The sequence below is a fragment of the Anser cygnoides genome, chromosome 2 (assembly GCF_040182565.1).
Source record: "Anser cygnoides isolate HZ-2024a breed goose chromosome 2, Taihu_goose_T2T_genome, whole genome shotgun sequence".
In the NCBI taxonomy this organism is placed as follows: Eukaryota; Metazoa; Chordata; class Aves; order Anseriformes; family Anatidae; genus Anser; species Anser cygnoides.
This window is the reverse complement of record NC_089874.1, coordinates 87,282,872-87,296,412: the sequence shown is the minus strand read 5'-3', so window position 1 is coordinate 87,296,412 and position 13,541 is coordinate 87,282,872. Positions and strand designations below refer to the sequence as shown.

Genomic DNA, 13,541 nt, shown 5'->3' with positions numbered 1-13,541 from the left:
TCAGTGTCTGGTGCTGATCTCTTCCCTGAAAATTTCTTCAAAAGTGGGATCAAAACTGATTTTGGTCATGTGGATTCTTATGACAATATACATTTATCCTAAAAAAAAGATTATAGCCAGCTCATTTCTACTCCTCAGCATTAAAAACAACAACAACAACAACAACAACAACAACATATAGTTTATATATTATGTGAAAATCACAACAAGTTCTTTCTTCTAAGAAAAGACATAAATGCCAGTATTTTTAAACTTAGGAGCTTTGAGACCTAAACAAACTCCCAGGCACAACTACAAATTATGTGAGCTGAGAGCAAACAGTAAGCATGGCATGACTCAGAAGAACAGCAATGAAATTGCACATTCCTCAGTGAACTTCTCAATTATGCAAATAGAAAGTCAGAAATTAAACAAGCATCCTGCCTTGGCATTTGTAATTAAGACTCTTCATTAGCACACAAGATACTCTTATAATACGTTTGTTAAAAAGCCTGTTTTAAGTTTTCTGCTTTGATGGGGTAAAAAGGTTTTGTGAAGTCTGGGAAAAAAAATGATTTCCCTAAATGCAAACTAGATTCTGCACATTTCACCTGGGTACAGTTCAGAGTAATTTTTGATGTGTTTATGTTCATTTTCTAGTCAGCTGAACTATTGGCAGTCATGCTGCTTACTCCTGGAAACCTCCCAGAGAATCTGCATGCTTCAAAGGCTGTTAGGAATTTTTCATATTCTTTAGATAGGGTATCTTTTTGAGGAACTCTTCTTTTTGTGATCTGCCAAAAGCAAATGAAAGCCAACAATTCTAATCTCCTCACCACAACCATACCTTTCTTTTCTCTTGTACTAAATGCCTCTCCATTTAAATTAAATGTGAATTTAAAAAGAGGAAAAAATACTTTTTTTTTTCGGAGATAATTTGGAAACAAACAAAAAAGTTGTTGTTGTTGTTGTTGTTGTTTTGGTTGTTCATTTGTTTTGTTTTCCAGCTTGTATCCAGGTTTTAAAAAGAACATGACTGAGATGCTGAAGAAGAAGCCAAGCTCAAACCAAACTCTGAAGAGCCAAGCCGGTTTTGGCCCCCATCTTACAATGCACTGCATTTTCTTGAGGCCCAACTCACTTTACTTCCTGGGCTCCATGGAGGAGTTTGATTTGTCTATGGAGCATAACACTAGATACATATGGCAATTTTGTAAGTACACAGTGTTTAGGATGGACATGCAGGTGTCAGCTTCCAACTTTCATTAAAGAATGGTCATCTTAATTAAGTGAGAATGAGTAGGCAAAGAATCTTATAGAGTGTCTGTGATTACATGTGATAATAAAGTGCAGAAGATTAGTAAATACCTTTGAGAAGTTGACAGAGATTAATATAGCAACTGGAATATAGTACACAGGGGAACTGTGATGGAAAAATAGATGGAAAAGTCGTTGACCTGTAGTTATGTTTTAGGAAATGGTTTGTTGTTCTGCATATTATAAATATGGGTTTTCAAAACCAGAAAGATCTCTTTGAAGTCTTTCTTGTTTCTTTCAGTGACAAAGTAAATTCAACCCTTTTTTGGTCATGATGAATGACCTAGTACGGATCTTACATTTAAAATTTACAAGCCAATCCAAAGTATACTGCAGGTCCAAGAACATTGCTGATTTAATCATGGAAGATATATTAACATAAATACTTCAACATACGTAACATAAGCATACATTATCAAAATCCATATTTTGACTACAGTGACAAAATCTAAAGCAGAAAGCCAATTGCAAGCTCTCTTTGCTGCACAGACTTCCAATTCAGATACATTTAGAGATCCTCATTGCTCAGACAAAATAGATAGCCCTGGATCCCTTCTCCCTTGACCTACTTGGATTTCCTCCTGTAATGGCAAGGTAAAGGCTGCTAGTGAGGACACATCAGTCCACACATGCATGCTGAAAAGTAGGACTGTGCAGACGTGCTGCCAGACAAGATCTCATTCATTACAACCAGATCCACACAACAGGCTCTTGGCATGAAAGCATTTGCTGTGTCAGTGCTGGAGTGCCTGCACTTGCCTGTCTCTGTCCCATGCCTCTTTGCCTATGGGCAACGAAAGCCCTCCTCCTGACTTTTGACTGCTTGACACTGCTGAGACAGCACTTCACCAGGTAGCATTTTGCATGGAATTTCCTAGATTTAAACCAGAAATCCACTGAGAAGTGGAAAATCTGGCATTGGCATGACAGTGACTCACTCCTACCTGAGCCCTCATCAAGGTTAGAAACCTTGGGCAAGGACAGAAACTACAGGCAGGTTGTCCCCACGTCACCCAGAGCGGAGTGACAAGGGACACTTCCCACAGCTGAGCAGAGGCGGAGGCCTCAGCCCAGGTGCTCATGGAGGAAGCCCTGACTCCTCAGGTCTTTCTGGTTCATATCACCGTGCTCCCAGGCTCCCCGCCTGGCTGGCCCATTGTGGGCCCCAGAGGGGTTCCTGTCTCCCTGGTAAACTTCTACTCGAAGTCCCTAAGCCACCTCCTTGGGCTGACACAGAGGTGCCCTCTTGTGGCACCCACACAGCACCTTCACCTCACTGGCTCTGCCCACCATCCTGCCCTTGGGCTGCAGGCCCCAGTAGCCGTGAGGCTTCCACCACATTTTCGCCATGCCGAGATCAACAGCAGAGCATATGCCCATACTATCATCTTCTCCAGAGCCATTTGTGTTGTGCTGGCTTTGCAGTGGGCTGGGCCCTGCGCATCCCGAAGCAACAGTTTGGCTCCCTCCCACTGCTTGTGCATACAAGGCTGCTCCGACCATCCCTCTGGGAATCATAACCATTAACATCCTGGGCTCTGGCCTCCTGTTAAAAGAAGAAATTCCAATATGCCCCTAACCCTCAGCCTGCAGAAGTAAAGCAATGGCCAAAGATACTCATGTACCTATTAAAAGTGGGCCGGACAGAGCATTTCGTACAGGGCATGGTACCCTTCTGCTTCGTGCTTTCTTCTGATGTCCCTCACAACATTCCCCAGGCTTTGCCATTCATCTTGCTCTCCTGGCACGAGGTAAGCACTTGTCTCAGGCTGACTGCTTGCTCTTCTGTCCTCACAGGGGGCCTGAACAAAAGCAGAGCATAGGACAGTCTAGCTCCCAAGGAAGACAAGGGTCTTTCTTGGCTCTTCTAGAAAGCTCGAGGAGCTGGATTTGAATCCCAGACAAGCCAAGCCCTCTGAACAGCTCATCACAGCTCCCCCTGGGACCCAGAAAGGGGGCATTCACATAGCTGGGCACAGGCACTGTTTGTCCTGGTGCCCACAGTGCTCTGCTGTGTGGCTCAGAATGAATCTCTGAGAGACACCACTACCAACTGGTTGCTTGCTGAATGCTGTACCACCGTCACAACCCTTACAGCCCAGTAGTCCAGCCTTTTTTTCAGCCACCTTGTAGTCACCCTTCTTTACATCTCTCCCCAGTTTGGCTACAAAGATGTTATTGGAGGCCATGTTGAAGCCCTTCCTAATTGCAAGGCAAACATGCTCCACTGCTCCCCTCTCATCCTCAGAGCCAATTGTCCAGTTATCTCATTGCAGAAAGAAATCAGGGTGGTCAAACTTGATTTACCCTTGATAAATCCACACTGGCCCAAGCAACGTCTTGTCATTCACATACTTGGAAGTGGTTTGCAGGGAAATTTGTTCCATAGCCTTCCTGTGGACTGAAGTTAGGTTGACTGACCTGCAGTTCCCTCAACTCTACTTCTTGGCCTTGAAGATGTCTGTGACACTTGCCTTTTTCTATTCATCAAGGACCTCCCCCTAAAAACAATTCTGGACTTCTTCCAGACTCTCTCCTAGCCTCTCATCTCCCAGTTCCCTGTACACACACATCTCCCCACTCTCTACACTCATCTTGGCCATGCTCTTCATTGTAATCCTTTCTACCATATTTTGCATCTCTATAGCTGCTGACTGTTCTCACACTGCTGCATTGTAGGACCCTGGTATATTTTCTTTCTTCCTGGAAGAAGATCAGTGATAGAGAAAATAACGAGGGAAGGGAATCAATCTTGAGGATCCAGGAAAGACATGAAAGAGAAGGAAAACCCCATACCCACCCTGAATATAAGAATATCAACTAGAAAAATCTTGTACAGGTTTCTGACAGCTGTTTGTGTACTCAGGCCTCACGTAATAATGAAACAGAAAAATACAGGCTTTCAAAAGACTCCTACTTTTAATGTAGGGATAAACTAGACACTAAAGTAGGGAGCTTTCCTGTTTTGAAAAGGATAGTTTCCAAATAGGCTTGTTCTCAGGAGCTGAACAAGGATGCTGGGCTGAACTTCTCAATTCGTCAGATCATCTGAGGACAAGTCTGTGAGAAAGAAATACCAAGCACTGCCATTTCTGTGTGTATCAGCATCTTTGTGAGATGACTCCTCCTTTAGGCTGAGGTCCTGGCAGAGGCCCATCTACATCATGACTGCATTCAAAAACTCGTAAATCAAAATATTTGACTGATCCACAAAGAGCCAAGAAAATTTAGTTTTGAATGTTTGATTTTCCATATCAGTCATCCAACTGAAAATCTACCTCACTGAGACAAGCACTTTGTTCTCCTGTTTAGACATCAAAAACATTAAGAGGTTTCTTCACTATGTTTGCCAATCCTACAGGAAAGGCAATATACACAATAAATGTGTTATTGCCTTAAGGAAAGAAACCAAAGCTAGCTATTATGTCCAAATTCTCAGTGTGGAAACTACAGTGAAAGGAAAGATACAGAAATCAGATGACCTCATAAAACAGAGGTCATTGACTGATCAACCTGTAATAACTCTGACCTTTGGACTACAGTTCACTTTTCCCTGGCCAAGACAACCCTCACCCTGTTTCTTGTTGCTACATATGTTTGAGAAAAAGTAATGACAAGTCATTAGAAATCTAAGCCCTTCCATATTTCCCTCCTACTCAGTGCAGGAGAAGCAGAGGCAGTAACACAGGTGTCTTTGTAAAAACTATCTATAGTGACTATGTGGGTAGAATGAAGGTCGTTCTCCATAATAGACACATTCTTGTTTTGGCAACATTCACAGCTTTAAATGTGGTTTTAACTTCAATTTAAGTTGGCTGGTAGGCCTAACCTCTGAAAATATCCACACCAGATGGTCAAGAAAGAGGTCACTGCCAAAATAAGATTGCTCCTGCTAAATTCTGAGGATAAACCCTACCTGATGTCATCTGTAATGATATCTTCACAGATTTTTAAAGATAGAACAACCAACATCCTCAGAAGGACTTTTAAGCAATCACTTGACATGTAACACATTTCACACAACACCCCTATTATCAAGGGGAACAAGGAGAAGTATACAAAAATAAAAAATAAAAATCATTGTTCTAATCTAATGACACACATATCGAACTATCTAAAAGGTTCACATAAGACTGATGTGAGTGTGTAAGGTATAGAAGCATATGCCTTAAATGATACTCCTGTTGATAAGAAAGGGATATTCTGGAAGACAAATGCAGGCGATTTTTTGAAGTTGAGAGTCCTTTGCAGAACAACAACACCCGCAGAACTCTGAATCCTAGGTAGATTAATAATAGCCATTGGCTCCACACTAGGCACGACAGTGAGGTCCCAATCAAGTTGATAGGGCCTGTTTTACACGGAAAATCCACTGTAACAAATACATGTGAAAAGATCTCTTCTGCACTTCAGCTACGCAATTTGGTGATGTGCATTCTGCACATTTTCAGAAGAATCAAGTTCTGCGAATACCTCTTTAATACGTGGAAATGGATATCTGTCAGTCATCCAAGTATTATCTAGCTCCTTGAAACCCAGACATAGATGAACAGCCTTGAGTTTTCTCTCAGTCAGATCTGTTCAACAGAGATTTACCCTGTAACATCATTTTAGGTCAGTTTTTTTACACCCTAGAAAATCATCATCTCTCACTGAAAACAGTAGTTAGCATCATTTCTTTCTTGGTTTTATTTTTAATAATCCATAAAACAAACCTCACAGCCAAGTGTCCCCTCGGAAATATTTTCTTAAATAAGCAGATCTGGAGCCTATATCACAGCTGTGTCTGATGGTGTTAGGCCAGTATGTTCATCCCTAAATTTATGTTGGGTGCATTTCTGTTATGCATTTTATAGAATATAAGCAAAACATGAAACTAAAGTCACATTTTCATGCAGGAAGTTTGCTACCTCAGGTAGCTACTACTTATAGCCTGGGTTCAGCATGAAGCAAGCACCAGCTGAAGGGAAGCAAATTGGTCCATACAGAGGCTTCAGAACCAGCTTCAAACGCTAATCCAACAACCTGAGCAATCCTCCTGACGTAGCAGTAAACGCTATTGCATGTGCGGTACATGTAAGACTACTTCTCTCCATTTCCCTGTCAGGAATCCTCTGGCACAGCAGATACCTGCTTAGTAGATGCAGTTTTATGAGTTACTGTGGCCAAATGGCCAGTCATCAGGACATGTGTCCTTCAAAAGACTCTGCAGTGTACCAGGAAGATCTGTGGTGGCAATTATTTTTACCAAGTGTCTTAGTAGTTCACAGAACTTTTTACTCTCTGATTTTGTCATGGCAACTTTCTGTAGGACGTACTTTATGCTGTATATCAGAGTGGTTGCTCTACTTTTAACTTAACAGCTTCTCCCCTGCCATGGGGACTCTTTCTAGATCTCCCTCATGGTGGTTGGTAAGGTGCTCAGGAACCAGATACCTATTCACCTCAGATGCTGCCTGATTTATTAAGATAGACTAGAATCCACTCGGTTTTCTTTAAAATAATCCATCATGTTTTCCACATTTTTGTAACTTGCTGTTTATATCACACTGAGCCATTTTTGTGGTGAGTTGGGTGGACACCTGTGGAAAAGAACTAGGACAGCACACTGGAAGTTAAGCTGCTGCCACCTCCAAATGAGAACCTTCAGTGACTGGAGCTGTGATTTAAAATAGAAATAGTGGACAAGATTTCAATTTTTTTTTTAAAGCTGATTAAGAAAATAAATGGGTTTTGAAATGTTCAGCTGAAGCAAACTGAAAAGCATTAGCTTTTGCTGTTCGGCTTTTTCAATACTGCAGACTTTCAAAACAACTCTAAAAACGTAAGGGAATCATTTCCATGAAGTTATTTTAAAATTGGAGAAAAGATGGAAATGTTATAGTACAAATGCTGTGTGGTTTCAATTTTTCAATTTTCATTTTGTATTTTCTTCAGAGAGCATTTGAAAATAGACAATATATTTTCTAAGCATTTAAATGTCACAAAACATAAGTGCTTTGCCAAAATAGGACCATGTTCAAAATACTTCTTTTTCCACTCCTCCCACTCATTCTAAATATGTCTTTCCTTTTGCCATGACCTTCTGTGATTCAGGATTACAACTATCACTATCTTAGGTTTCCACCTATAAAATTTCCCCATTTCCTCTGTTACTCAGATTATAACTTATTTGAAGCAGATATTTTATTTTTTTTCAGTATGTTTGTTCAGAGCCTGTTGACACTAATTCTTGACCTTGATGACACTAAAAAACAAATAACAGTCTCCTAACATCCCCCTCTGTATGAAAAATTAAAAATTAGGTAACCTGTATGTATTTCTCAGGTGAAGAACAGGCAACATATTACCGGATAGACACATATTAATAATATGTTCATCAAAAACACACAGTAGGTTCAGAGAGATTTAGTTTAATTTACAATAAAATACTTATTTTTCTTCTGTTTAAATTATAATGGGCTGCCTTCAACTCATGTTTACCAGTAAACTATTTTGTAGCCCATACTGAACCACATGGTAAGAACAAATTTGGGGGATTAATTCTTTCCAACTGCTGAGCAGATGGTATAAATGTGATGCTAAGTAGTTTAAAAGGCTGAATAGATAGATAAAGACAGGAATGAAATTATTCCCTGGCACCATGTAGCTAGCTACTCATTTCAAAAGTTTTTATCTGATTTTAAAACACTCTACCTTAGAAGACTGAAACTGGGAGAACTATGTGCATTAATTATGGAGAATTACATGTGTTAATTATGGAGAATTACACACACATATTTTGCCATGGTCTTTAAATGTGAATGGTAATTCAGGGACTTGTAAATGACATTTAATTTGTATTTATTGCAAGTGAGTAACAACAAAGGTTGCACGTTTGGAAGCCATACAGTTGGAATCACAAGTGAAGGTGGAAACTGGACTGCCCTGTGTCTTGGTGTGGTTTGGTTTTGGTTTGGTTTTTTTCTGTGTTTTTTTCATCAAGTGTTCCTGTACAGACAATTTGAATATGCTGTTGTTTCTTTGGTACCGAAGTGACGCTTTTTTAATATGCTAGGATGAGTTGTTGGGATGAAAATGAGCTTTTAAAATAACCTGATTTTCAGTTATAAGTAGGAGAGGATGAAAATGAGCTTTTAAAATAAAGTGATTTTCAGTTTTGAGTGGGAGTTTTTCCCCCTGCCTTTCCCAGAGGGACGACAGAAGGAAGACCTAAATTGGACACGTGTGTTACGCTGAAGTGCTTTAATTATTCACTACCGGAGAGCCACCCCGCTCCGTCACATTCCCCTGAATTTGGGGGGCTTTTTGTGAATTTTTGTCCATCTTAGCACTCCGGGAGCGGCGCAGGCCTTCCGCCCTCGAGTCCTCCAGCCCGCCTAGGCGGCACGGCACGGCCCGGCTCAGCGCGGCGCTCTACCCGCGCCGCCCCACTACGGCGCCCCGCCCGCCGCGGGTCACGCCACCCGGCCGGCCGGCGCTGCGTCAGCCGCGCAAGATGGAGACCGCCGAGGAAGGTACCGCGATCCCCGCCGCCTTCTCCGCAGCGCTCCCCGCCGCCCGCACCGCCAGCCGGGCACAGCCAAGGGGGTGAAGGGGATCGGGAGGAGGGCAGGCGGCCCGGCCCCGGGATCGGCAGCGAGCGCGGGGGTGCTGACGGGGCTCCCCCCCCCCCCCCCCCCGCTCCGTGCCCGTGCCCGGTGGCTGCGGGGGGCGCGACGCGAAATGGCGGCGGGCGGGGGGGGGGGGGGGGAGCGGCGTGCTGCCCTTATGTAACTGTAACTGTATCCGCCGCCGGTGCGGGGCCGGGGGGCGCTGCGGGAGCGGCTCGGCTCGGCACGGCTCGGCACCGGGGCCGTGAGGGGCCTCGGGGCACGGGATGACCCGAAACATGCGCCGGGCCCCGCCGGAGCTGGCCCCGCAGCTTGGCGGGTGTGTGAGTTACTGCCCCGGTCGGAATCCTGTCAGCAGCCCCTCGCTGCCGTGCCTTTATTATTTTGTTACTCGTTTCTGCCAAGCTTAACGCAGCTGTTAGCTAGTTAACTGCTCAAAAACCTGCTCGGAAAACCCAAAATATAAAGCGATGCAGGATCCCAGGTGGTTCCCTGTCTCTTTTACAAGAGATGAGTACATCACGCTGAAAAAGTTGTCAGAGAGATTGCAGTGACGTGTTTTTAATGCATAGTTCCCGTTTTGGGGGCATTGCTTGACTTGAAATCAATTGTTACGTTCCTTCAGCCCAGCTGATGTTGAGGAACTGTGCGGTTGGAGCTGGCAGTGCAGAACTTTCATAATAAACCAAAACAAATAAAGGATCTGCGCTATGCTTCTTAGCAGCGCGTGAGCTCTGCTTGCCATCTCAAGCAATAACTACAAATACGCGTTGTGGTGGCCGGACAGTTCCAAGGGAAAAATTAGCGTCTTGGTTTCAGTTGATGAGGCACCATTTTCAATGTAGCTTTTTACTTAGCGTCGCTTGGTTTTCCAACTTGAGAGAATTGAAAGGTAAACAGCTGGGAAAACACAGTGGATGAAGTAAGTCAATGCCTTTGCAGAATGTCCATTGGGTCACGCTGTAGACAAACTTAGTACTTGTGGAAACGGGTGGTTTATCAAAATATTTGTGTGCTTAAAATCTAACAACTTCTAACACTGCTGCAACTCTTGAGCCTCTGTAGTCCCACAGTTACATGAACTGATTAAATTAACAAAGTGACTGTTGAGATTTTGTGTATTTGGCATCTAGTCATCCAGAAAACTTGGTTTGTAGCAAACTGTGAAGTGGATTCTCAGAAAGGACGAGTTGAGTTCCCACCGTTCCAGTAGTTTGTAAATGTGTCTCGGTGGACTTAAGCCAAAAAAGGTAGTTGATTATTTGTAACAGGCTGTTAAATGTGGTAGCCTTTGATCGCACGTACTTCTACAGGACATAATCTGGTGACCGGCGGTGAGACCAGGAAGAGAGAACAGAGCGGGGTTGTTAGTTACATTTTAGGGCATTGTCTTCAGTAATCAAACCTTAGTGCTGTGCCCTGCACTTGGAGTTTAGACTTTTTTTTTTTTTTTTTTAATATATTTAGTATATGCACTTATTATTACTGTATATAACACCTTAAGTTTTATATTATACTCTTGTCAGTGTTACCCTTAAAAGCTCAAAAATAGTAGTATAGAAAGTACATAGGCTTCACACTCACTGTCCATAAATACTGCTAGAACATGGTGACTTCTGCTGGAGTTTCAAACTTCATTTCCCACTATTAGAATTTCATAGCACTTGCCAAAACACCAGAGAGACTTCCCAAAATTAGAAAGCTTTAAACACTAGCAGCCGAAAAGACTTTGTGACTTAAGGAAAAGGAAAGTCAGGCTCTTTATTGTGTGGCAGAGCCCCAACTTCTGCTGTATGTTTCCAGTGGACTTTAAGTAACTGTTGGTAACCTGTTAATGATTATATTGGTCCATTGATGATGGCCCTTGGGTTTCTGGTAGGATTGATGGTTGACTGAGCTGTATTGTAGAGTTAGTAGAAAACTAAGTGGATGGTAAGAGTTCAGAAAAAAGAGGCAGTTGAGGATAGTAATGGGCAGACCTAAAGGGCAGCTTCTTTGCTTTGGGCTTGATGTGGGAGCTGATCCTCTGTAGCGCCTGACAGCACCAGATAGCAGTGTCTGCTGATAACAGGTACCCCTTGTTCCTTCTAGCTAAATCATTTTTTTGCTAAATAGCCTGATCTTCAGTTTTGGGTATTACAGCGGTGAGCATTTCATTAGAGAAATGTGATGGGCAGAGAAATGTTTTCAAAAAAGAAGTGTATTACCCAAGATCATTATTTCCTGAACGCACACATGACTAACAGGATGCCAAGTGTGTGTGCAAGTAGAAAAACAGCGTCTGTTACACACTGGAAATTTCTCTGAAAGTGACAGTACAGGGGTTGTAAGGTGTAGTTTTACACATTGACCCTCAGCAGGGTTTGTTGATTTGAAGTTGTGTTGCTTAACAGTCCAGATTGTTACTTTTGTGCTTATTTGGATTTATGAAACAAGTGGGAATATCTAGAAGTTCTCGTATCCTTTGAAAACCTAAAATATAGTCTTAACTTACTTTAGTAAGCTAACAGAAGAAGGAAATCCTTTCCCTAATAAAGAATTCATCTATTTTCAGTAAAGAAAGCTCTGTTCTTCCCAGCAGTTTCTGCTGAGAAAGCCAATGGACCATTAATGGGTGGGTTCAGAGAGCTCTGGGGGTCTGTCAGGCAATATGCTTTAAATTGCTTTCTGTGCTGTCAAAGAGCATCCTTAAGGCACCAATTTCACGCCAGTTTAAACCAGTGTAGCTGCTGGTTCTCACGTTTTCCATCTGCCCCGTCGTGTGTAGGGTGCTGGCCCTAGTGCTGGCCTGACCCTTTACAAGGCTGCTCAACCTGTGAGTTGTCAACCTGCCGTGGGGAAGTAGCCCTGTTAAAGAGTGCTGGAGGAAGGTGGGTCTGCAGCAGCTAGAGGTTCTACCCTGGCCGTAAGCTGGAGAGAGCTGCCGTGGGCAGTCACCTGGAAGCACCCTCTGCGAGAAAAAGGAATCCTTCGCTTCTTGGGGAAACTGGGGGCTCGTGGTGTTTGCAGCAGCATGACATTGCTTGGTATGGCTCTGGTGGAAGTACTCCTTGTGCCTGCTTGTAGCAGCACCAATGTGGTGCTGAATGTGCTTGTGGTGGCCTTACTCAACTTAAGTAACAAACTTACAAAATAGCTATTCACGTTCATTATGTTTGGTTTTCTTTCTCTTTCATCAAAGAGGTTCAATAGTGGTAAATGTCTTAAGTAATTGTTAGTCATTGGTAAATCTCTTCTGCTCAGCCTCTGTTTAACTTGTTCAAAACTCAGATGGAATTATTCCATTTTGAAGTTTATAGCCGCTTGCAGGAGGATTATCCTTACCAGTCTAGACGTTGTTTCAGATGTTTTATTATTAATTTCTGTTTTTATGCAGAGTACCCCTACATATCTACATATTGGTGTGTATATGCTAGAAATCTTAAAAACACACTGCCTTATTACATGTTTTTGTTTGTTTTGTTTTGTTTTAATGAAATGATCAGGGAGATAATGTTCCTGTTTTGTGTGTGTGTTTTTTTTTTTTTTTCTGGTGGTCTGAGTCTTCATGTCTTCTACCAGATGAAATCTATCTTCCAGCCTTTTTCACTTTAAGTTACTTTGGCTTCATCTTGCTACATGGCAACGTTTCTGTAGTGTATAATTTGTTATGTAAATGTGAATTCTTTAAGCAGAAGAATAATAAGCTTTATGTCCTGCTCAGCAGATATATGCAGAGTCTGTCGGTCTGAAGGAACACCTGAGAAACCCCTGTATCATCCATGTGTGTGTACTGGCAGTATTAAATTTATTCATCAGGAATGGTAAGTTCTGTCTTTTTTTGTTTGCTCATTTTTTTAATGAAATGTATTAACATATTTCTAAAAACGGTACTTCCTAAGCCTTCATGTTAACTAGTAAGAAAAGCCAATTTTCAGAGAAAAAGCATATTAAAGTGTGGTGTTTTTGTTTTTTAACATGATGGTTCACTATAGTTCACAAAGAATTTAGTAATTGTATGCAAAAAGGAAGTACTAATAGTTACATGTGTTTCAGACTACAGTTGTGCTCACACACCCGCAGAAAACTAAAAGCAGGCAAATCAGTATGCTGTTTTTTTTCTATCTGCTTATAATTCTGAATGAAAAAGAATACCTGACCTCATACCAAAAAATAAAATGAACAAAATTTTGAGGTATACGTTCAGTTAGGGAAATGCTAAAATAAAAACTAATTCTGGTCTATAACACACACGTATATGCACACTCTCTTTTTGATTGTATTTTACTAGTCATTCTTTCACAAATACAGTGGTGTAAAATCTTCATCATGTGTATGTGTGTCATATCTTGAAATATTTAAGGATTGGTGTCCGTGTGAGGATACATGCTCTGAGTTGTCAGCCTTTTCAATGACATACATTACTGACAATGTAAGTTCTTTGTGTAAGTTATGTAATTGAAGACATGTCATTGTTTCTCATAGTCAGCTCATCTTTTTCACTTTTGAAACTTCTGTGGCCTAAATGGACTTAATAACCATGCTAGTTTAAGTCCTCCTTGATAATACCAATATTCTTTATGTTTGAAAGTAGAGAATTGGTGTGGGTTTTGTAATGGAGGGGAAAGCGAAGAGATGCAATAGCATGTATTA

General features: G+C 41.9%; 1 protein-coding gene across 3 annotated transcripts in view; it reads left to right on the top strand.

The window, feature by feature from the left end:
* Positions 1-8,692: 8,692 nt before the first annotated feature.
* MARCHF6 (membrane associated ring-CH-type finger 6) overlaps positions 8,693-13,541 on the top strand; it is a 48,932-nt gene continuing 44,083 nt past the window's right edge. Inside the window, exons 1-2 of one of the 3 annotated variants that reach the window (XM_048076398.2) lie at positions 8,693-8,813; positions 12,616-12,712. In XM_048076398.2, coding sequence (XP_047932355.1) covers positions 8,795-8,813; positions 12,616-12,712 — 116 coding nt within the window. In that variant the 5' untranslated portion in view covers positions 8,693-8,794. Of the gene's footprint in view, positions 8,814-11,770; positions 11,936-12,612; positions 12,713-13,541 lie in introns of those variants that run through there. The other 2 variants (XM_048076397.2, XM_066992574.1) reach the window with 2 other exon arrangements.